This window comes from Lepidochelys kempii, chromosome 2 (genome assembly GCF_965140265.1).
Source record: "Lepidochelys kempii isolate rLepKem1 chromosome 2, rLepKem1.hap2, whole genome shotgun sequence".
NCBI classification, from domain to species: Eukaryota; Metazoa; Chordata; order Testudines; family Cheloniidae; genus Lepidochelys; species Lepidochelys kempii.
The window spans coordinates 180,032,984-180,057,705 of record NC_133257.1 but is presented as its reverse complement, the minus strand read 5'-3'; the positions used below and the strand labels follow the sequence as shown (position 1 = coordinate 180,057,705).

At 41.1% G+C, this 24,722-nt stretch overlaps 1 protein-coding gene across 1 annotated transcript; it reads right to left on the bottom strand.

Moving 5' to 3' along the window:
- Positions 1-9,230: 9,230 nt before the first annotated feature.
- On the bottom strand, positions 9,231-24,331 carry SFRP4 (secreted frizzled related protein 4). Its single transcript, XM_073332868.1, has 6 exons — positions 23,319-24,331; positions 22,350-22,430; positions 22,181-22,246; positions 18,972-19,170; positions 15,880-15,943; positions 9,231-9,812 (listed from the first exon to the last, which is right to left on the bottom strand). The coding sequence occupies exons 1-6, from the start codon at positions 23,866-23,868 to the stop codon at positions 9,624-9,626; spliced, it is 1,149 nt and encodes a 382-aa protein (XP_073188969.1). The 5' UTR covers positions 23,869-24,331; the 3' UTR covers positions 9,231-9,623.
- Between the last annotated feature and the right edge of the window lie 391 nt (positions 24,332-24,722).

The window sequence follows — 24,722 nt, the reverse complement described above, 5'->3', positions numbered from 1 at the left end:
TGTTGTATGTTCTCTGGGTTTTCTTTTGCTTTTGGATACAATACAAATTATGTTCTTTAAAACCACACATTATCTGGGACCTGTGGAGCTGGATGGATGCAGAGCATATTACATCATACTAAGGTGGAAGGAAGACAATTCTGAGAAAGCGCCATGATCAGGGCAGCGAGGGATGCATCGATGGAGTGCAATTGTTTAAGGCCTTTTCTAGAGCCCTGATCACGTCACAGGTGTTCTACAGCAGTGCTTCTCAGGTATCTGATGTGGGGGACCGGCAATTTTTTTTTCCAATGTGCGCGCAGACCGGCAGTGGATGGCTCGCAGACCAGTACCGGTCCGCGGACCACCACTTTGAGTAGCACTGCTCTACAGAACGCTGAGAGAATGTGTTGATACAAACATTGTCTGCCCTCTCTTTTTGGATTGCAGGGAGTGCAATTTGCGCCCGCACACACACACAGACACTTCACCACCACCGTGGGTGAATGGAGCTCATTATGTTTTTCAACAAATGGGGTTTGCCTTGATTACACTGTAATAAAGTATGAAGTGGTTATGACTTCAGACAGCATTATTTTATGACAATGCAAAATTTTTTGATGCTGTGAACTAGATACATGTCTTATCAAGTATGTGTGAGAAAACAGCTATTGGAAGACTGCCAACAAACTAATGAATGTTTGATAGGTACCACACAAAGGCTTTGAATGCTGTAGTATATTTATTGCACCTGTTTCAGCTCTAGCTGTATTATAGATCTGCCTGGTTAAGTGTGATATAATTTTATTTACTGTGCTATTATTTGCTTAACCTTGGTTTTTTTATAGATCATTACTTCACCCCAGGCCTCATAATTCAGATATAGCCAATCTCCTCTGAACAAAAATATGGTTACTCTTGTATGTTAGATTTTGAACTTTAGCCGTAGATGGATTGCACTTTTTTATTAATGTCCCTTATCTCTTTTGAACAGCATCATGTGAGCTTCATTAAAATGATCAGTTTTAGGTTTTGATGCTGAAATGTTATCGTTAGATCTGTGACACTTATTTGTGTATATTGCCCATATATCATGCAAGTAAAATGTGAGAATGTGTGATCTATTACTGCTTAATTACCCTTTTTAATTATCTTCTTGAACTTACCTTCTTTTCACAGTTAAGACTTCAAAAGTCTGAAGGAGATTTGGTGAAAAGTTGTGTTCAAAGCCATAAAAAATACTCTTTATCCTGCTGGCAGAGTGTTTTTCATACATAGAGGTTGGGTGTCTTTTGTAGGTACTAACCTACATGAGAACATCAAAATACATTCTAAGGGTTACAACCCAAACACTGTCAACATTTTAGCACCCATATTGTTGTGTCCTTTTCAGAGCACAGTTAAACATTCAGGTGTGATGTACATTTATGATGCACATCTGGAATAATAGAGTTATAGGTTAGAAGGCAAGGGTCATCTAGTCTAGGATTTGTTGTGTCTAAACCATCCAAGACAGATGGCTATCCAGCCTTCTTTTGAAAGCCTCCAACGAAGGAGCTTCCACAACTCCCTAGACAGTTTGTTCCATTGTCCAACTGTTCTTACAGTTAGGAAGTTTTTTCTGAGATTTAATCTAAATCTGCTATGCTGCAGTTTGAACCCACTGCCTCTTGTCCTGCCCTCTGTGTCAAGAGAGAACAACTTTGTACATCTTATTTATGACAGCCTTTCAAGTATTTAAAGACAGCTATTGTGTCCGTCCCCCCTCAATCTTTTCTTTTCCAAATTAAACATACCCAGTTCCTTCAGCCTTTTCTCGTATGGCTTGCATTCCATTTCTCTTTGTCATTATCTTTTTCATTCGCCTCTGGATCTTTTCCAATTTCTCCACATCCTTCCTATACATTGGTGACCAAAATTGGACACAGTGCTCCAGCTGAGGCCTAATCAGCACCAAGGAGAGCAGTACTGTCACCTCCCATGACTTGCATGCTATGCCTCTGTTAATGTGACCTAAAATTGCATTTGCTTTTTTTGCAACAACCTCAAATTGCTGATTCTACGTTGTATCCTGCGCTTTTTTTATGTTTGTTTGTTTTTGGGGTGTTTTTTATGGAAATCCCAGGCTGTGGCTCCTTGTGCGATACAGATTTTAAGGTCAATGGAAAGGCAATTTCTGTTCTGTGTTGAGTTAGATTTGATTCTAGCTAGCAAACAGGAGGGAGCTAGCAAACAGGAGTGGCTAAGGGGAGATTTGCGCAGACTTCTCCAGGTGAGGGAGGAGCGATTACGTGACCCATGAGGTAAGTTTGTTGTCTGTGTGTTTGTGTGTGTTGTGATGTGCTTGCTGCTGGACTGAAATATACCATGTGGTCTGTTTGTTTGGGGGACCATGTGCTGACCTTGTGGGTGCTGAGCCTAGCAGTCTGCTAGGCAAGGCTGAGAGCTTCTTAACGAGGCTTTGATCCCTAAGCCCTTTAGCACCCATCAACCCTTAACCAGGGGGTGGGGCTATTCAGGAAGACCAGGGCTTTAAAAAGTTCACTCCTAAGCGACCAGAGGAGCTAGCAAACAGGAGCGGCTAATGCGAGGGTGTTTACAGGGGAAGTGGGAAAGTGGGGGGCTAAATACACATAACATTCCTTAAATGTCTTTAAACTTAAGCCAAAAACACCCCCTGATAAAAACAGAACCTCAACAAAGGAACTAACTTCAGGAGTAAAAAGAGAATGCAGGCAGAAGTTCAGCAACAGAGTGGGGACTATCCAGTTTATTGCACCCAATGCAGCATGTATGATTAGCTGCCCTATGGGCAGGTGGTGTATGTGTGCATTCGGTGCAAAGAGCTTCTGGCCCTCAGACATGTACAGGCTTTGGAGACCAGAGTGGCTGAACTGGAGGAGCTAAGGGGAGACAGAGAGGTACATAGATGAGACTTTCTGGGACATAGTAGAACAGTCCCACGCCCAGTCTGACAGCCTCTGTGCTGTTGAGGAGGATGAAAGTCTCAGGGAAGGAGAACATCCAACTGGAGCAGAGGAAAATGAACCCATAATTGGGAGCCTCCTTCCAGATGATGATGTGGAATCCTCTCGCACTGAGGATACCTCTCTGGGGGAGGGAATCCCGGTTATTAGGAAGAGACAGGTATTAGTAATGGGCAATTCGATTATAAGAAACATATACAGCTGGGTTTGCAATGACCAGGAGAACCACATGATGACTTACCAGCCTAGTACGAAAGTTGCGGATCTCTCAAGCATCTAGATAGACTTATGTGTAGTGCTGGGGAGGAGCTGGTGGTCTTGGAGCCATTGTGGATAGTTCTCTGCAAACATTCACTCAATGTGCAGTGGCAGTCAAAAAAGCAAACAGAATGTGGGAATCATTAAGAAAGGGATAGATAATAATTCAAAGAAAATATCATATGGCCCACATCTTGAATATTGCGTGCAGATGAGGTTGCCCCATCTCTAAAATTGGAATTGGAAAAGGTTCAGAAAAGGGCAACAAAAATTATTAGGGGTATGGAGCATCTGCCATATGATGAGGCATTAGTAAAACTGGGACTTTTCAGCTTGGAAAAAAGACGACTCTGGGGAATATGATAGAGGTCCATAAAATCATGACTAGTGTGGAGAAAGTAAATAAGGAAGTGTTATTTACTCCTCATAACACAAGAACTAGGGGTCACCAAATGAAATTAATAGGCAGCAGTTTTAAAACAAACAAAAGGAAGTATTTTTTCACACAATGCATAGTCAACCTGTGGAACTCCTTGGCAGAGGATGTTGTGAAGCCCAAGACTACAACAGGGTTCAAAAAAGAACTAGATACATTCATGGAGGATAGGTTTTCCCAATGGCTATTAGCCAGGGTGGACAGAGATGTTGTCCCTAGCCTCTTTTTGCCAGAAGCTGGGAATGGGTGACAGGGGATGGATCACTTGATGATTACCTGTTCTGCTCATTCCCTCTGGGGCACCTGGCATTGGCCCCTGTTGGAAGACAAGATACTGAGCTAGATGGACCTTTGGTCTGACCCAGTATGGCCATTTTTATGTTCCTATTCATATTTAGCCATGAAAATTAACTGAAGATGAGGCAACTTTCCTGAAAATCTGGTAGAGGAAACATTTTAGGATTTATTTGCAATTACAGTCAACTGCTAAGCACAACCATAGCAGATTTAGTGTCATTTATGTGTACTTAGAGTAAATATTTTTTCAGGTCTCATTTTCTGAATTCGGGTTAGAATGTTGGGTGAAATAATTTAAAAGCAATTTTGGGTTATTTTAGATTTATAATTTTATTTTTGTTCAGTGAATGCTTTTTAGTTAAATGCAATGATTTGATCAGAATAACAAAAATAAGCAAATGAAGTAACAAAGATCTGAGTTAATACAGTGACTGGGGCATTTAGTTTATTTTATAGGGGACTTCATTGAAATATTTTATGTGCTTAATAAGAAAGTTGTGATCCATAAGTTTCTATCTCTTACTAAACTGGATACATGCTTGTGTGGTGACAAAAGAGCCGGAGCTAAAGCATCTAGGATCTGGGCACATTAACTACATTAGTGATGCAGCCAAACGCTCTCCTCTCAATTTGTCAAAGTTATGTATTAAAGGATTATACCCAACTGATACCCATTTTAGGGGTATGGGCAAGGTGGTGCTATAACTTTACTGGAAGAAAAGCTACACAAAGAGATGGGACTAGCAATGCACACCAAATAGTCTGGTCAGGGCTTCCTTGTGAAACTAGAAATAATTTTAAAAAGCTTCTATCTCAATTACATTTAAAACTCCCTAGCTTTGACTCTGAGAATTGTAAGTTTCCCTGTCCTCAACTCCCAATTTACTACCTCCACCCCCTCAAAAACAGACCCTATAGTAGGCAGGTGACCATATAACCACAAAAGATAGCTGGGGCCCTTCAGTTTGGCCTGCTACCTTCTTAGAGTCAAAGTTTAGGGCCAGATAGGACCACCTGGTCATCTAGTCTGACCTTCTGTAGATCACAGGCCACCAAAACCACCCAGCACCTGCATACTAAATCCAACAGCCAAAATTACACCCAAGTATTACAGTCAACAGGAGACTAGGCTATTATGTGCCACAGACAGCAAATAGGAGGAGCAAAGGTACACCAGTGGCCGAGGCCCCCACAATGGCAGATAAATGATTAAGTGAGATATACCCAGATAATCCTGGCATGTGACCCCACCAATGCATTGCAGAGGAAGATGAAACCCCCACAAGGTCACTGCCAATCTGACCAGCAAAAAAAAAAAAAAGTCTTTCCTGACTGCACATATGGTGATCTGTTAGACCTTGAGTATGTGAGCAAAAACCAGCCAGCCAAGCACCTAAGAGGGAGAATGCTCGGTAGCCCTTAGAACTCTGGCCCACCCCATCCAATGTCCCATCTCCAGCCATGGCCATTCCCAGTGCTTTAGAGGAAGGAGATTAAGGGTTTGTCTTCAGTACAGGGAGATCAAGTCTGCTGCAATCAATGCAGGACGGGGTGATTTAGTGGGTCTAGTGAAGACCTGCTAAATTGATTGTAGAGCACTCTCCGGTCAAGCCCGGTACTCCCGCACTCTGAGTAGAGTAAGGTAGACGACCGGAGAGCATCTCCTGTCGACACAGCACAATGAAGATACCATGGTAAGTCGACCTAAGTTATGTTGACTCCAGCTACATTATTCATGTAGCTGGAGTAGAGTTACTTAGGTCAATGGGTAGTGAAGACAAGCCCTAAAAAAACCACATCCAGAATACATTAGGAGGGGGGAAAATCCTTTCCTGACCCCTGTAGTTGGCCAGCTGAAACCTTAAACATAAGCTTTTAGGAACGTAAGACATACATTGGAAGTGAGCCCCAGAGTACCCCTGTCCCCTACCCATCACAAACAAATCCGAAATATAATCACACTCATAAATTTGTCCAGTTCTCTCTTCAACCTAATTAAATTGTTTGCCTCCACAACTCCTATTGGGCCCAACACTAAAAAAAGACGAGAGGATGACTTCTGTCCATCAACATATAGATTGAGTCCAGCACATTCTCATTGTGCCACTCTGCCTTGCTGTTCCAATAACTGTACATATATCTTAGTGACTGGGAGTCAGGAACCCCTTAGTTCTAACCCTGGCTGTGACAATGAGTTGCTGTGGCCTCCAATATGTGACTTCTAACCAAATTTTCAAACTTGAGTAGCTAAAGTTAAGTGCCTAAATCCATATTTTAGCAACAAAATAGCACTCAAATGTTAAAATATTCACTTAGAAGCCGCACACAGGCATTGTGTGGATTTGTGAGCCAATATTTGTAAGGTAATTTGTAAAGGTAAAGACATATTAGTACTACATATGTATATAGTATTATATAATGGTATCATAAAAATTAGAGATGGAAAATAGAACGTTAGCTCATCCAGTCCATCTCCCTTGTGTGGATAGGATTGCTCCTTATACAGTATTGCCCCATGCTATCTGCAGTACTGGCCTTCATTCCCAAGCATTTTTAACCGTAGGTATTTCCAATTGTAAGGACTAGGAAAGTGAAAGTGCAGTCAGCATAAAACATGCATATAACATACACTAGGGAACATGTAAAAGCAAACATACAAAACCACTAGTATTGGTGCATCAACATTTATTCCCATACAGTGGAATGTTGAATGATCTCATTATATGAAGGAATGGCGCAAATTCTATGTAGCAAATAATTTTTACACTTTTTCTTTAATATCAAAAAAGCTCTTGATAAAAGTTTGATTTTAACAGATGTAAAATAATATGTAATGCTGCTATAATTTCTAAATAGCGGTGTTTCATTCAACAAACACACTTGTGCTCACAATATTGTATGCTCACAACAAAGCTTGTTAAAGTGAAGTATCACGGCTACAGTATTTGCTGGTTTAACAATGCAATGTTAGGAATGTTGATCCTTTTTTAATCATTACAGTTACATGTATTCCTCAGCTTTTTTTTAGGGGTTAACTTGAGATGGATATGAAAACAAAGCATTAGAACTTCCACAATGCTCTAAAACAGGAATTGGCAATCTTTGGCACACGGCCTGCCAGGGTAAGTCCCCTGGCGGGCCGGACCAGTTTCTTTACTTGCTGTGTTTGCAGGTTCAGCTGATCGCGGTTCCCAATGGCTGCGGTTTGCTGTCCCAGGCCAATGGGGGCTGTGGGAAGGGCCAAGGGATGTGCTGGCTGCTCATTCCCGCAGCCCCCATTGGCCTGGAATGGCAAACCGTGGCCAGTGGGAGCTGCAATCGGCTGAACCTGCGGTCGCAGAAAGTAAATAAACTGGCCTGGCCCACCAGGGGGCTTACCCTGATGGGCCGAATGCCAAAGGTTGCCGATTCCTGCTCTAAAAGCATACTATTTTAGAAGCTTTTTAAAAATACTGATTTTTTTTGCTTATGGTTGTTTAGGTCAATATTTTCAAACTTGGGTGTCTAATTGAGGTATCTCAAGTGATATCCTGGCTCCAAGAAGCCAATGGGAGTTTTACTATTGACTTCAATGAAAACAGGGTTTCATCCATAATTTTTATTTAGCCACCTAATTATATGGCCTGAGTTTCAGAAAAGGTGATCATCCCCAATTCCCATTGTAATCAATGGGAACTATGGGTGCTCAGCACTTCTGAAAATTAGGCCACTTAGGTACCTAAACATAGATCTCAGACCCATATCTGCAAGGTTGAATTTCTGCATCTGCACGAAGACAATGGCTGGAGGTGCCTATCTTAGGATGCCCACATTTGGACATTTTGGCTAGAGCTTTTAGTCACTTTGTTCTTCTAGTTGTGTAAGTACACAAAGCACACATCCATTGCCACTTAGGGGGCTCACAGCTAGAAATTGCACATGTGAAAATTTCATTAGCTTGCACGCCAGCAAGCAAGATGATTATGCTGCACAGGTACGAGCATGGCTAAGGAAAGTAATATTTTTGCTGGGTGCTATTTGGATTTATTTGAGCATCTTTTGTTGCTTGTGCTAGATCATTTTGTTACCGAGTCAGGGTGACAAATTATGCCCTCATATAAAATACATGCAACCTTCATTAGGATTCCTATAAAAAGAAAAGGAGTACTTGTGGCACCTTAGAGACTAACAAATTTATTTGAGCTGTAGCTCACGAAAGCTTATGCTCAAATAAATTGGTTAGTCTCTAAGGTGCCACAAGTACTCCTTTTCTTTTTGCGAATACAGACTAACACGGCTGCTACTCTGAAACCTAGGATTCCTACAGTAACTTAGATCAGCATGCTAATGTGTTGACACAATAAATCGGCAGACATGCAAAGGATTTTTTAAAACTTGGGGTTGTGTCTTTTTTTCTTCTTATTTAAGATGGATAAAGAAGGCAGGAAAGTTGGGTGCTTGCTTGTTTTTAAGAATGGTATTTTGCCCCTTAAAAAATAGAAAATATCAGGGGTTTTAAGTCTAGTATTTTTTGGTTTTGCTGCAAGATTTCTGGGGGTTCTCTGTGACATTTGTTGTGAGCTCTAACTGCTTAATTAAAGCTCAGGGGTATTGAAACTTTCACAGCCAAATGTTCATTAGGCAATGGCATTAAATAGGTGTCAGCAAAAAACAGTAGCAATGGCTTGAGCCAGGTAAGATGCAGTCAGGAGCAGTGTAAACTGCACCACAGAGTTGTGCCAATGTACCTCATATTTAAGTTACCTCACACCTTTGCAATTTTAAGCCCTGACCGAGCAAAGCATTTAAGCACATGCTTATCCTCGAGCACATGAGTAGCTGCATCAACGTTGTCCTGGACCTTGTTCAATACGAGTGCCTTCCAGTTGTGCCAAACTGTGTGGTAGTGTAGAGGAGTTTATGAACAGGGAATAGCAATCTCATTTGCTTGTGTGATCTAAGCAAAATTTAAAATCAGGTCCCCAGTGGTAAAATGGCTAATTGCCCACTTTACTCCTGAGATACTCTAGTCCCTCTCTTGAATATTTTAACATCTGCACTATAGAGTAACTGAAGGGCATGTTTACAGTAACAGAATAATATTTTCCTTCCAGTTGTTTTAAATCACTTTTCATAACAAAGCCATATTTCAGCAAATGGCAAACATGTAAATGTTACTGTTAAGCACTCTATTCTTTTGTTTCACTTTAATTTGTTCCTTTTAAAAACATTGATTTTTTTTATCTAAATGTTTAAATATATTTAAAGTTATAACAACAGAAGCCAGTCTGAAGTACAATAAAAAAATTAAATGTTTCCGTTTGATGTGTTTTTGCTATACAAACACACACAGTTCAAACACCAATAGTGAAAGCGTATTTATGGCACACACATAAAAAAATTGGATAATGCACATCCCAATGCTTATTAGTAAACTATGCGTTCGACTGCTCTGAATATGATAAGCGCCATCAATCAGCTTTAATATTTCCACACATCAGTGCAAACCTACAATCTATGGTTTGCAGTGGCTTAAAATAAAAAGCAAACATTTAAAAGTAAAGTGCTACAAACAATGTCTATGCAGAATACCGCAGTTGATGAGTTCTGTAGTAATACACATGCCACTCAAGCCAGCTTGTGACCCTCATCATGCAAGAAAGTCTTCCCTTAGGGAAATTCATAACTCATACTTTTTGTGGGGTTGCTTCTTTCTGGTCATTTCTTATTTTAGTGGTCTTTTTGGGGGTCCTCAGCACTGGGCTGGTGTTCTTAGTGTTCAGTTTTGGTGCACCACTCCGACCAGTGCGTCCAACGTTTTGATTTTTATCATGGGCTGTTCGCACCTTTTGTTCTTGCAGTCTCTGTTCCCACCTCTAGGGAAATAATTTCAAAACAAAACACTTAGAAAGAAATGTTACCGCATTCTGAGTTAATTCATAAAAGCTAACGTAAACTGTGAACTCTAATGTAGCTCTCAGTAGCTTAATATTTTACTCTACTTACTGTCAGTATGTCACCGATGTCTACAGTAACAGCCTGGACCTGTATTCCTGGTGCAGTCAAAATTCCCATTGATTCAGTGATATTGTCAATGAAACTGGTGCAATAGATAGCTGCATACTATGGCCCTTATCCTGCAAAGGGATCTACACATGCAAAACCTAACAACTTCTTGGGACTTCAGTGAAGTCAGTGGGCATAAGGGTCTGTATGCTCTCGCGATGTGACGGAGAGACTGCCGAGACTCATCAAGCCCTCGGATCGCTACCCCTTCCTGCTTCTCCACGTGGGCACCAATGATACTGCCAAGAATGACCTTGAGCGGATCACTGCGGACTACGTGGCTCTGGGAAGAAGGATAAAGGAGTTGGAGGCACAGGTGGTGTTCTCGTCCATCCTCCCTGTGGAAGGAAAAGGCCTGGGTAGGGACCGTCGAATCGTGGAAGTCAACGAATGGCTACGCAGGTGGTGTCGGAGAGAAGGCTTTGGATTCTTTGACCATGGGATGGTTTTCCATGAAGGAGGAGTGCTGGGCAGAGACGGGCTCCATCTTACGAAGAGAGGGAAGAGCATCTTTGCCAGCAGGCTGGCTAACCTAGTGAGGAGGGCTTTAAACTAGGTTCACCGGGGGAAGGAGACCAAAGCCCTGAGGTAAGTGGGAAAGCAGGATACCGGGAGGAAGCACAGGCAGGAATGTCTGTGAGGGGAGGGCTCCTGCCTCATACTGGGAATGAGGGGCGATCAGCAGGTTATCTCAAGTGCTTATATACAAATGCACAAAGCCTTGGAAACAAGCAGGGAGAACTGGAGGTCCTGGTGATGTCAAGGAACTATGACGTGATTGGAATAACAGAGACTTGGTGGGATAACTCACATGACTGGAGTACTGTCATGGATGGTTATAAACTGTTCAGGAAGGACAGGCAGGGCAGAAAAGGTGGGGGAGTAGCACTGTATGTAAGGGAGCAGTATGACTGCTCCGAGCTCCGGTACGAAACTGTAGAAAAACCTGAGTGTCTCTGGATTAAGTTTAGAAGTGTGTGCAACAAGAGTGATGTAGTGGTGGGAGTCTGCTATAGACCACCGGACCAGGGGGATGAGGTAGATGAGGCTTTCTTCCGGCAGCTCACGGAAGCTACTAGATCGCATGCCCCGATTCTCATGGGTGACTTTAATTTTCCTGATACCTGCTGGGAGAGCAATACAGCGGTGCATAGACAATCCAGGAAGTTTTTGGAAAGCGTAGGGGACAATTTTCTGGCGCAAGTGCTAGAGGAGCCAACTAGGGGGGGAGCTTTTCTTGACCTGCTGCTCACAAACCAGGAAGAATTAGTAGGGGAAGCAAAAGTGGATGGGAATCTGGGAGGCAGTGACCATGAGTTGGTTGAGTTCAGGATCCTGACGCAGGGAAGAAAGGTAAGCAGCAGGATACGGACCCTGGACTTCAGGAAAGCAGACTTCGACTCCCTCAGGGAACGGATGGCCAGGATCCCCTGGGGGACTAACTTGAAGGGGAAAGGAGTCCAGGAGAGCTGGCTGTATTTCAAGGAATCCCTGTTGAGGTTACAGGGACAAACCATCCCGATGAGTCGAAAGAATAGTAAATATGGCAGGCGACCAGCTTGGCTTAATGGTGAAATCCTAGCGGATCTTAAACATAAAAAAGAAGCTTACAAGAAGTGGAAGGTTGGACATATGACCAGGGATGAGTATAAAAATATTGCTCGGGCATGTAGGAATGATATCAGGAGGGCCAAATCACACCTGGAGCTGCAGCTAGCGAGAGATGTCAAGAGTAACAAGAAGGGTTTTTTCAGGTATGTTGGCAACAAGAAGAAAGCCAAGGAAAGTGTGGGCCCCTTACTGAATGAGGGAGGCAACCTAGTGACAGAGGATGTGGAAAAAGCTAATGTACTCAATGCTTTTTTTGCCTCTGTTTTCACTAACAAGGTCAGCTCCCAGGCTGCTGCGCTGGGCATCACAAAATGGGGAAGAGATGGCCAGCCCTCTGTGGAGATAGAGGTGGTTAGGGACTATTTAGAAAAGCTGGACGTGCACAAGTCCATGGGGCCGGACGAGTTGCATCCGAGAGTGCTGAAGGAATTGGCGGCTGTGATTGCAGAGCCATTGGCCATTATCTTTGAAAACTCGTGGCGAACTGGGGAAGTCCCGGATGACTGGAAAAAGGCTAATGTAGTGCCAATCTTTAAAAAAGGGAAGAAGGAGGATCCTGGGAACTACAGGCCAGTCAGCCTCACCTCAGTCCCTGGAAAAATCATGGAGCAGGTCCTCAAAGAATCAATCCTGAAGCACTTGCATGAGAGGAAAGTGATCAGGAACAGCCAGCATGGATTCACCAAGGGAAGGTCATGCCTGACTAATCTAATCGCCTTTTATGATGAGATTACTGGTTCTGTGGATGAAGGGAAAGCAGTGGATGTATTGTTTCTTGACTTTAGCAAAGCTTTTGACACGGTCTCCCACAGTATTCTTGTCAGCAAGTTAAGGAAGTATGGGCTGGATGAATGCACTATAAGGTGGGTAGAAAGCTGGCTAGATTGTCGGGCTCAACGGGTAGTGATCAATGGCTCCATGTCTAGTTGGCAGCTGGTATCAAGTGGAGTGCCCGAAGGGTCGGTCCTGGGGCCGGTTTTGTTCAATATCTTCATAAATGATCTGGAGGATGGTGTGGATTGCACTCTCAGCAAATTTGCGGATGATACTAAACTGGGAGGAAGAAAAGGAGGACTTGTGGCACCTTAGAGACTAGACTTAGAGAGTCTCTAAGGTGCCACAAGTCCTCCTTTTCTTTTTGCGAATACAGACTAACACGGCTGTTACTCTGTAAACTGGGAGGAGTGGTAGATACGCTGGAGGGGAGGGATAGGATACAGAAGGACCTAGACAAATTGGAGGATTGGGCCAAAAGAAATCTGATGAGGTTCAATAAGGATAAGTGCAGGGTCCTGCACTTAGGATGGAAGAATCCAATGCACCGCTACAGACTAGGGACCGAATGGCTAGGCAGCAGTTCTGCGGAAAAGGACCTAGGGTTGACAGTGGACGAGAAGCTGGATATGAGTCAGCAGTGTGCCCTTGTTGCCAAGAAGGCCAATGGCATTTTGGGATGTATAAGTAGGGGCATAGCGAGCAGATCGAGGGACGTGATCGTTCCCCTCTATTCGACATTGGTGAGGCCTCATCTGGAGTACTGTGTCCAGTTTTGGGCCCCACACTACAAGAAGGATGTGGATAAATTAGAGAGAGTCCAGCGAAGGGCAACAAAAATGATTAGGGGTCTAGAACACATGACTTATGAGGAGAGGCTGAGGGAGCTGGGATTGTTTAGCCTGCAGAAGAGAAGAATGAGGGGGGATTTGATAGCTGCTTTCAACTACCTGAAAGGGGGTTCCAAAGAGGATGGCTCTAGACTGTTCTCAATGGTAGCAGATGACAGAACGAGGAGTAATGGTCTCAAGTTGCAGTGGGGGAGGTTTAGATTGGATATTAGGAAAAACTTTTTCACTAAGAGGGTGGTGAAACACTGGAATGCGTTACCTAGGGAGGTGGTAGAATCTCCGTCCTTAGAGGTTTTTAAGGTCAGGCTTGACAAAGCCCTGGCTGGGATGATTTAACTGGGAATTGGTCCTGCTTCGAGCAGGGGGTTGGACTAGATGACCTTCAGGGGTCCCTTCCAACCCTGATATTCTATGATTCTATGTGCATAACCTTTGCAGGACCACTACTAAATGACTTACAGAACACGCCTACTTGGCCTAGTGTTTCGCCTAAGTAGAGAGCAGTCTATCCTTTAAAAGTGTGTGTGTGTATGTGTATATATATATATATATATATATGTAAACATATCCCCATATAGGAAAGCTATATTTAATTTATGGATTAATCTTTTCACTAGACTAGAAATAACAGGGCTGATGTTAGGAATAGGACAGCTAGATGGCCACCTAAGCCACTGAATTTTTAGGGGTACAAGGTGACACCTGTGAAGGACAAAGTTTGTGCGGTTTTGCCTAGGGTGACAAAATATAAAGCATCAGCCCTGTGAAGTGTTGCAGAGTGGCAGAGAGTCTTTTGTGATTCAACAACAACCGCACACAGCCCATTAAACAAAATCAAAAATACCAGTTAGTACTTAGGCTTATATTTAAAAGCAACAGGTTTAAAAGGTGATTATTTCCTGTACTGTGGACAAAAACATACTAATCACTGAACAAAATACAGTGAATAAGCACCACAACTTGTAAGATATCTATAAAACCTGTAGCGGTCTATAAATTATTGTTTAAGCAGGTTTTGAGATGTCTAATTATGTAGTCAGACATGACAAAGGTGCTATCTGAAGGCCATTAAATCACACCATGAGCCAGAGAGGAGGCATGAGGTTAAAGGCTGAGTGTTTTCAAATGCCCAAGTCACATGGTAATGGTTCCATAAATCACAGCCTGTGCTGCCTTATTGCTATTATAATCTAGTTTTACTTTTTCCCCCATTTCTTTTTTTTAACTCTTTTTAAAAGTGTGTTTCCCCATTTCATAGGTAGTTTATAGTCAAAGGACTGGATAAAAAGAATAATAAAATGTAGCAGACACACAGCTGCAGCAAAGAGTTGATCTGTAGCTTAAAAGCTTCTTTAGGGAAAAATGAGCCTTCTTTCTCTCCTCCCTGGCATTCTCCAGCCAGCCAATAATTAAAAGCAAAAAAAAAAAAAAAAAAAAATAGTATGATCTCAGCCCATTATTTAATTCTTTGCAAACTTTTTTCAGAACTAAGAGGCAAACAAACCCTGCCTCCAATTGCTAATGTGCTCAGGCTCCATGCTGAGCACAGCTGAATCAGGACTCCATAACACCCTGTCCATGATGGATCTCTGCCCTGGGACTTACAGGAAGATTTGTGAGCAGGCTGGGGGTTGGTGGTGGTGGTGGTCAGTGACCTTGTAAAGTCAGGGAGAAGTGCGCTATGTCTATTCCTCCTCCCCATGCAGAAGGAGGTACAATGTAGCTGCACAGGCATCCAGGCCAGTTAAGGTCCAGTCTGCAGCCCATTGAAATCAATGGGGTGACTCCCAATAAGTTCAGTAGACTTTGGGTGGGACCTTAGTGCATAGGATTCCATGCCTCAGTCCCTGCAATGTTTCTAAATGGATCAAAGCCTGTTTACATTGGCTTTATTCCGTGCAATAGGATTTGGCCGTACTCTCATATTCACTTTGTAATGAGCACTGTATACTTAACAATGATAGAAAAAAGAAAAGGAGTACTTGTGGCACCTTAGAAACTAACCAATTTATTTGAGCATAAGCTTTCGTAAGCTACATGCATCCGATGAAGTGAGCTGTAGCTCACGAAAGCTTATGCTCAAATAAATTGGTTTGTCTCTAAGGTGTCACAAGTACTCCTTTTCTTTTTGCGAATACAGACTAACACGGTTGCTACTCTGAAACGTTAACAATGATAGGTTATCATTCATAGGTTAATGCATTAGCAACTCTAGGAAAATAATTCACAAGTTCATTGTTGTAACAAATCAGTGTTTAAGAAAAGAACACTAACATAAAACATTTACATATTCAAAATATTTTAGATTTTTGTTAAATGTTTATGGATTAAATGTTCATAGATGTTTGTTGTAAAAATAGTTTTCTTCTAAGAAAATTATAAACATATAAATGTCTCATTATGAGAAACCCTCTCCAAAATTTAAGGCCAAAATATTCAAACTTACACACTTCAATGTACATTTAGTCCTCTAAATAGAAGTCCAACTTACAGTGGTGCTAAACACCATCACTGAAGACAGTAACAGCTGCCACTGCTCAATATCTCTGAAATTCAGGTCATTTATTTAGGTGCTCACATAGATTTTGATGGCTGACTTTTTATTAAGAATGTAAGAATTACTTTCATTGGTTATATTTACCTTATATCTTTTATCTAGCTGATCTTTCCATTTTTCAACTAAACATCCATCAAGAAGCATCAACCTAAAATTTTTAAAAGATAAAAATGTGAGCTATACCTAGTTTCCTATATACAAGGTATCTAAAAGATATGATCCCTGATTTTATATGCTTAGTCATCATTCCAGTTGATTTACCTTAGACAAAAAATATTTTCCAAAGGGAACCAGTCAGGTCAAAATGATCCCAAATTTAAGTTTTCCACAAATAAACTTTTGCAAACCTAAGACCAACAGAAATGTTTCCATTATTAATTTTTAAATTCTAATGAAAACACTGTTTTAAAAAATATCAACATTTCCCTGACATGTTTGCAACCCATACAACATAGGCATTGTACTGGTGCCTATGAAACACTTCAGAATCTGTGTCCTTACCTGCCATAGTGCTGTAGGTGAAAGATACCCCAGCTTCACCAGGTATAAAGAAGAATGATGGGTTGGGTAGCATGTCCCATGACACTCCATTTAATTAATCTCTCTCTCTGTCTAACTATATCTATATCGTGAAGGACAGCACAAGGCCCAATCGTTTCAGTCTCTCACTGGAACAATTGCTGGGCAGAAACTGTATGCCTCCATACCCCCCACTGTCAGACAGAGAGGGTCTCTATGCTGGTCCAACACAGGCTGCAGCCAAGGGCCATGGTGGGTTGGGGTAGAGGAAAGGCCGGGGTACAGTGAGCAGGCCGGGGATCTGAACTTATGGGGCTCCAGTGTCCCTATCGCACAGTGACATGGAGGGGCTTCTGCTGTAACTCCAGCTGGGAAATGTCACAGGAGAAAGAGTACACATGATTATACACTGTGGTATAAAGATTTCATTGGCACTTATTTATGACAATTGTATTACTCATGAGAAACATAAACCTCTGAAGCAGCTGGTAGAGGCCACTATCAGATATAGAATAATAGACTAGATGGGCCACTGGTTTGATCCAGTAGAACAATATTAATACTCCCATGTCCCTAACCACAAATGAGTTATGCAGGTATAAAAACTTTATACCACACTGTCCAATCTTACATTTTGTTTGTCTTGCATAACTGCATGTCACTCTGAAGCCTAGAATGTCTGTTGAGTCAATGTGAAGTAATGGAAACAACTATAAGCATGGTTGACAGCTCTTTTTCAGAATATCTCCAGCAGGGCTTAAATTCTTACAAAGTATTTCCAGGAGCCCGCACAAACCCCAGCCCAACATGCAATAAACACTCCATGGGGGGTTGAAAACATTAACCGGAGTTCCACTCTGGACAGCTCCAGCTGAATTTAAGCCCTGATCTCCAGGTTCAATCATCACTGGGATTTGCTGTCTGTTACCCATCAGTGTTTAAGCTCTCAGCCACACTGACTTTATGAATTACAGCCATGCAGTGTACAGCCATAGTAAGGCATGTATTTATGCCATGCCAAGAGTCCTAGAGTATTGTGATAGCAGACGTAACTCAACCAATCACCAGCCGCTAATTTGCATGCAACAATTTCATTGGGTGTATGAGGGAGACTGCACACAGATGGTGGACTACTTGACCCAAATGCCACACCCATGTGACAGCACAGGCTTTCAGCTACTAGTATTTGCATTTTTTTCCCCTGTAAAGTTAGCTGGCATTAGTACAAGAGAGCTATAGTACAGGCCACAGAATGAGAAAAATAAAATTGTAACTACAGAATGTCGGAAGCCTCTAACAAAAGCTTAAAATAATTTAATCTAAAAATCATATCATCACAGTTTTAAGGTCTGATATCTCACAATCTAGAATCATGAGTTGTTGTCTCACTGGGAGACTGGGATTTCCAAACCTCCATGCTATAAAGCACACATTTCAGACCCTCATTGATCATGAGATACCAGACCTTAAACCTATTGAGTAGTCGAGGCAATGCAATCCTGCAATAATTTTCCAGACTTTGCAGATATCAATTAAGATGCACGCATTAATCAGCTGAAGAAAGCAAAACATTGATATAAATATGCCTGATTCCATATGACATTTAACTGCTAATCGGGCATCTGCACTACCTAATATAGGGCCTGATTCTCCACTGTCTTGCACCCCAGGTAGTCATGTACATAGTGCAAAGTGAGTATAAAATGGTACCATGCAGAGTTGGTAGCATTTTACATCCCCTTTGCACAGATGTAAATGACTAAACAGATAACAACGCAGTGGAGAATCTGGCCAATATTATAGACCACTCCTTCCCTCCTCTAGTATTGATTATAGAAAAAAATAGTAGCATTAATCTGAAGGGGAAATCATTATGAATGAAACCACAATGTGATATTTCCTTCAGTGCTGATGTCACTTCAGCTCAAAACTAGTTACTGGGTGAAATCCTGGTCCCATTGAAATCAATAGGTGTTTGCCATCAACTTCAAGGGAGACAGGATTTTATCAGTTGTGACTTCTGACATTGTAAAAAGCCACTGTAACTCAAAACCTTCTGTTTATATACAACTGAGTTCAACAGGAAACATATAACAGTTTTTTCAAATCCATTTTAGCAGAGCATATGAAAATAAAAACCTCAATAACCTTTCCAAATCATTCACAACATATTTGGTGATTAGTTTCGTTTTCCACAGTAATAAAAAAGCAGATGGTGATCTTTCACTGGTTTTCTCTAACTGATTCCTGCTGGGTAGTTTGGGGTGATTAGCCCAGAGGGGTAATAATTTCAAATAAAGTTGCGGTGGCCACATTTTACCATGCTACACATCTGAGTCTCGTTTCCATGTACACATCAAAGTTTGTAAGTATGTGTTGTAGGTCAGAGTTCAGGTTGCTTATGAAATGTGTAAGTGAATTTTGAAATGTTAATGTTGTTACCTGAAGCCATGGTCTTGTAAAAGTAATAGAATATTTATATATTTTCCCCTGAACTGTATATGGGATACTAATCAGGGGAATTAAACTCAGCACTAGGTTCACATGTGCTTCTGAACAGAGAAAATGGCCTTTTCTTGCTTGCTTGCTTGCTTGCTTGCCTGCTTTCTATTAAACTTGACTACAGTACATTTCTGCACTGCATTGTAATTGCTTACCTTGAATGCCATTCATAACACATAATGAGAACATCTTGATTTGGGAGAAGATGTGGACACTGGCAGGATGAATTAGTAAGAAGAGGCACTTGAGACCGAGGAATGGGCACTGAAGATTTAAGTATCTCTTTCACTTCAACCACTGTAGTTATTTCATTGCAGCTACCTCTCTCTACACCCTTTACTTTAGCATGAATAACTGCAAGTAGGAAAATATATAGGCAAAGAAAATTATAATGTAAATTAATAAGAACTATTAATATGAGTAAAAGTTGTTTTTTCACTCCTTACATGTTGTTATTTATGATTAGCTAAAAATATTTGTCATAAAGATTTACCAATGGTATTTGTCATAAATATAAATGACAAATGACAAATAAATATTTGTCATAAAGAATTACCACGAAATCCACACTATTTTAAATAATAAACCATTTAAACTACTGATGTCTAGATTACATCTAAAAACTGGATACATTTTCCAGGTGTAAATTAATTACGTCAAACATACTGTAAAAAAAAACATTGATTTTAAATGAAAAGCTGAAAAATTAATAGGCTAAGGTTTTCACAATGTATATAGTTTATAGTCTTCCTTCAAATAAAAGTCTTTGAGAAACTGTTTTAAAAGTGGTATCTCAACTGTGGATTTTACCCAGAATAGAGACCCAAATACAATATCCATTGACTCTTGTTACCTGACTATATAAAGGAGAAATTAAGATTGTATTTGGACTCTGGAATGCTAAACATCCTGAAGAAAACTATACACCTACGTGGATTTAAGAAAGGACCACTCATTAGTCTCAAAGGACACACCTGATCAGCGGCGCATCCTGTACCTGAGCAGTGTCTCCACTTTCTTTTTTAACATTTTTTATTCCATCTCCAATAAATAACATTAGTAACTTGCAAATTCTAGAAATATAGCAAGGTTTCACATAAAGGAGGAATAATATCTATTGAGAACAGTAGCTATAACAATCTGTGCTATCTGTGTTAACAGTAACTATATCAAAATCTGTAGCATCCACATAGTGTTTTAGGGATATTGGTGACATTTTCAAAAGCATTTAAGTGAGTTAACAGTCTATGTCCCATTTTCAAAAGTTACTGAAACATTATGGGATTTGGGGTCCTATGTAACTTAAATGCTTTTGAAAATGTCTACCCATAATCTTTACATGAATTTTTAGTTGGAAATTTGCTTGGAAATTAAAAAGCTGAAGACTTCATATAGACGTACTATAAAATATGATTGTTGTTGGGAACGGTTTACAAAATAAGCTATAATATCATAGCTAAACCCAGATAACCATCAGTGATTCTTTTGTATTTACAACTAAACAGTACCCCCCAATCAACTGGAAGAATGCGTTAGTTGCAGTGCTTAATTTGTGCCAGGACTTGCCAGTGCTCAGTCCCGGCACCTCTAGGCTTGGCAGTTCACAGCCCCAGCACCTCTGGGCTTGCTGCATCAGTTATGAATATTAAAAAAAAATTGCTTGAGCCCCAGCACCTCTTTCATTACAAATTACTGGTTAACTGTATATACTATTTAAAGGGGATTTCTAGCAAAAACTGGATTTGTACTTCAACTTTTCTCCCACTTTATCTCCCCATCCCACTTCAAATGGTAACTCTCCTATTGATTTCACTGAGGGCAGAACAAGACCCTGCATCTCAAAGCTAAAATCTTGAATACAAATGTCGTCAATGGAATGCAGTGTTTTCAGCTCTTTTAAATGTAGGACCAGTAGCGGCATCTTTCTTCAGCAACACTCCTGTTGAAGTCAATGGAAACAGGATTGGGCCAAACATGATTTAAAAAATTCTATTTCAGAATACAGACATTTTAAGTTACCATATATATTTATATGCACACACAGAGTACAGATGTATGTATATATTACACAATGCAGAATCTCAGTGTTCCACCAAATGATAGTGTGTGTTGTAGAGAGAGAGAGATTGGGAAATTAGATATTAGAAAATATTAATGTTTCATATAAGTGCATCAGAATGCAACAATTTAAAAGAAATGTGTTTGCAGTTTGCTTTGTAAGGTTAATATTACAACTGTCTTGCTAATAGCAAACTGAATTTGAAATAAAGGATTATTTAACAACAAAGACTTAAGCACGTACCCAAACATTTTTGTTTTAATTTGATATTGAATATAAGTTTTTTTAAACTTCCTATCCATTGCTTAAAATAAGAAAATTAAAATAATATCCTCCCAGAAACAGTCACTGTAAACTGCAATAAACCATAATATTACATATTAAACTCACAGCTCACTTTGCATTCACTCTTAATCTTACAGACTTGTTATTGAAAGAAGAACTAAATTATAAATAAATATTTTGAGTTCCTCTGGTCACAAATCCTTTTTGTGGCTGGGCACTTGTCAAAATGCCATACAATGTACAATAAAATCCAGGGGCTAGATCTCAGCTGGGGTATGTTGTCACAGCTCCATAGACCTCAATAGAGCTATGAAAATTCACATAAGTTAAGGATCTGGCCATTGCACTCTAATGGCTAGTATGCAAAATATAGTAAGTATTCTATGACTTAATTTGTGATTAAATAAAACAAAAAAGTTGCTTTTCAGGCTTTTCATGTCTCTCCAATTTCAGTGTTTTCACATGCACTCATTTCATCGAGTGAGAACTGCACAGTAGTGCTTACTTGATCAATCAAGATTCCAATTTGTTCCAGCTGAAATAGCAAAATAAAAATGGCAAGTCATAGGATCTCCAGCTATTTTGTGACTTGTCACTAGACTGAGTCGCGTTAAACAACGTCAGGAAAATTTAGAAACGGCTCACATGACCCTCTCCATTTTTGCTAAACAATCTGTCCCACTAAGTTGTGTTAGACCGGTCTGTATTCTAAAAACACTACAACAAGTTTGTGATTTTAATGACCAGGTTAACTTTAGATATTTGTTTCTTCTTGTTTTTCGGGAAAACAAGGTTTCGGGAGCAACATCGTTTAAAGTGCCAGATAAAACTGCTTCTTTATGATTTATGTATTGATTTAACCTTAAAACCTACGCTGTGGCTTGTCATGGATTACAAGCAGAGGAGCTATAATAATTTGATAATACCAAAAGAAGCAGGGGAAGGGAACTGGAAGATAGTGCGATTATAGAGAAATTTTGCCAAGAGTTGAAAATGAGATTATTTCACTGGTTGACTTACTGTAGCTGTAGTTTTTGGTCAGGTACGTTGTCAGGGTAGGCTTTATCTTCCGGCACTTGCATCGAGCTTCAAAGAAAAAAACCCAAGATCATAAGGAAAAATTACAAATTAATGTCAATTGCAGAATTATTTTCGAGAGAAATAAAGGGCGACCCTTACGAAGACGCACCATGGTTTAGATTCTTGCAGTTAGACTCATGAGGTTTTTCTTGGACCATTACATCTTGAGTAAAATCCATCCACTTCACATCTATTTAAAAAACATACAAAATAAGATTTGCGAAGAACGTGGTTTCTGCTACCGAAAAGAAATGAACACAAGAAGATACGGGGAAAAAAATCATCTCTGATATCTCCGGAATCACTTCCCCAGCGCACACATCTTGTGGAGCATTTAAAATAGTTAATCTGTCCTAAAAACAACAGATTCACTATATTTTTGAAAATATGTCTGCATCAGGTCTGACACTTGTTTTTTTTTTTAACAGCACTGTAAATGGTTTTAAAGAAGGGAATAAGATCTGCAATATATAATTGTATGATTGCTAGTTCGCTTCATGGCCAAAAGCCTAATTTTGTGTAGTGCACTGCCAATTTGACACTCACAGTTGAAAGGCATGCTTAAACATCACTATTAAATGTTTACGTATGCCTAACTCTAAATCCTCTCTCGTTTTGACTAGTAACACCAGTGAGATTTGGAGAGGATATTGGAGTCCTTCTGCCCTGATTGGCTTTTCAGTGTTCTCAGAAAAGCTGCCTGCCCATAGGAAATTCAATCTCTTCTTGTTTGGGTTTGTTTGTTTGTTGCCGAGAAGCCTTTTTTTTAAAAAAAGACAAATATTTTAACTACCCGAGAGAGTAGTTGCAATCCTCGCCAAAACCTGTCTCTGTGTTATATTTGAGAGACAGATTGCCTACACAGTGCTGGAGCTTCTGGAGCTCTGTGCTTTTGGGACCCACTTAACTAAAGCTTTCTGCTTTCCAGAGACTTGGTGAAGAAGGGCACAAATCTGAATTCAAAATTGCCACCTTATAATCAAGGTTCTTTACTCCATGAGCCCTGCCTTTGTGTATCCGTCCCCCTCCCACCACGCACACACACACGCCCCCGGGGGGGGGGGGGGTCCCTCCTCACCTTCAGGGACATCGGTGACTATGGCTTCAGGAGATATGCAGACCCCTCGGTCATACACAGGCAGGTCATCGCAAGCCAGGCTTTCGGGCCAGCTGTGGTTGTACCTCTTCATGATGGGCTCGCATCCATCGCGGGCTCTTTGGCACACAGATTTGCAGGGCTTGATGGGGTCGTGGAGGAACTCCAGGGTGCAGATAGGGGCATACATGGCACACAGGAAGAAGCTGAGCACCTGGCTGCAGCTGATGTCCACCAGCTCCTGATACTGCTCGATGGCCAGGATGGCATTCTCCTGGGTACTGTGGTGCAGGTGATTGGGCATCCTGGTGATGTTCCAGGGCATGGTCTTGCACATGGGGATGCGCACAGCCTCGCAGGGAGCACCATGCACCCCTGTGCTGACCCGGAGCCACAGAAAGAGCGCTGCCAAGGTTGCTAGCATTTTCCCAGCCTTTAGCTGCGGGACTAAAGTCTGGCGCTCCGGAGACTCTCGGCTTCCTCTCCCGAAGTCTTGGGTAATCAGTCTCACAGTGCTGATCCTGTCGCTCATTCAGCTTTCAGTGGAAAGGGCTAAAGAGATGCTGGTCTATCCAAGTTCTTCCCTATCACTTTGGCACATAAAAACCACAGGCAAAGATGAACTTCTATAGCTCCTTGTGCCTCAGTGCTAAAAAGACACAGAGCTTCTCTCTTGTTCCAAAGTTCAAACGATCTGAGCTTTACAGACAGCCATGGAAATTGCAGGGCCATATTTATACCAGTGCCACAAGTGACGTGGGGGTTGGTCTTTCTTCTTGGCAGCATCATTCGTTTGGGGTGTGTGTATGTTTGTTTTTCTTTTCAGACAGGGTGACATCACCTCCACTCGGTTTAATCCCAGGGCGACATCACTAAATTTCTCATTGCGCCTCAAGATAAATTTCAGCAAGCCATTCAGTGTTGATCTGTGCAATAAATTCTCTCAAGACGAGAGAGAGAGAAAAAACCGCCTCCCTCATCTACCTCGGTCTGCAAATTCACTGGCAGAATTAAGAGACAAGGAGGGGAAGTTCAATAGGAGCAAGGACGGTACTCTTTTAAGCAGTTCTGAACTTTATGCCCTTTTCCTACATTTTCAGTGACAAAGCACAGAAACTTTTGCAGCTTTTTAAAAAACGCTGTTATTATTTCTGTCGCCTGTAGGTGGTTACGCAGTTACTGCAATGGCTCCAGAGGTAGATACATCATGTGAAACTTAGACTTTACAACAACATCAACAAACAAACAAACAAACAAAGAAATATACAAACTGGTCAATTACTTTTTCTGGAAACGATCTTGGATGGGGCAGCAGCTGCAGCCAATCCGAGCCTCGAGTGAACCTCAGTGCACAGCTCCAATAGTCGTGTTGCACCTGCAGTTAGA

Excerpts from the sequence above, each read along its gene's own strand:
- SFRP4 (XM_073332868.1), bottom strand. The coding sequence starts at position 23,868 with ATGAGCGACAGGATCAGCACTGTGAGACTGATTACCCAAGACTTCGGG. Across the intron at positions 22,247-22,349 it reads CTGCAAGAATCTAAACCATG|CTCGATGCAAGTGCCGGAAG; the intron begins GTGCGTCTTCGT and ends TTTTCTTTGAAG. Across the intron at positions 15,944-18,971 it reads TGTTATGAATGGCATTCAAG|GTTGATGCTTCTTGATGGAT; the intron begins GTAAGCAATTAC and ends TAAAAATTTTAG.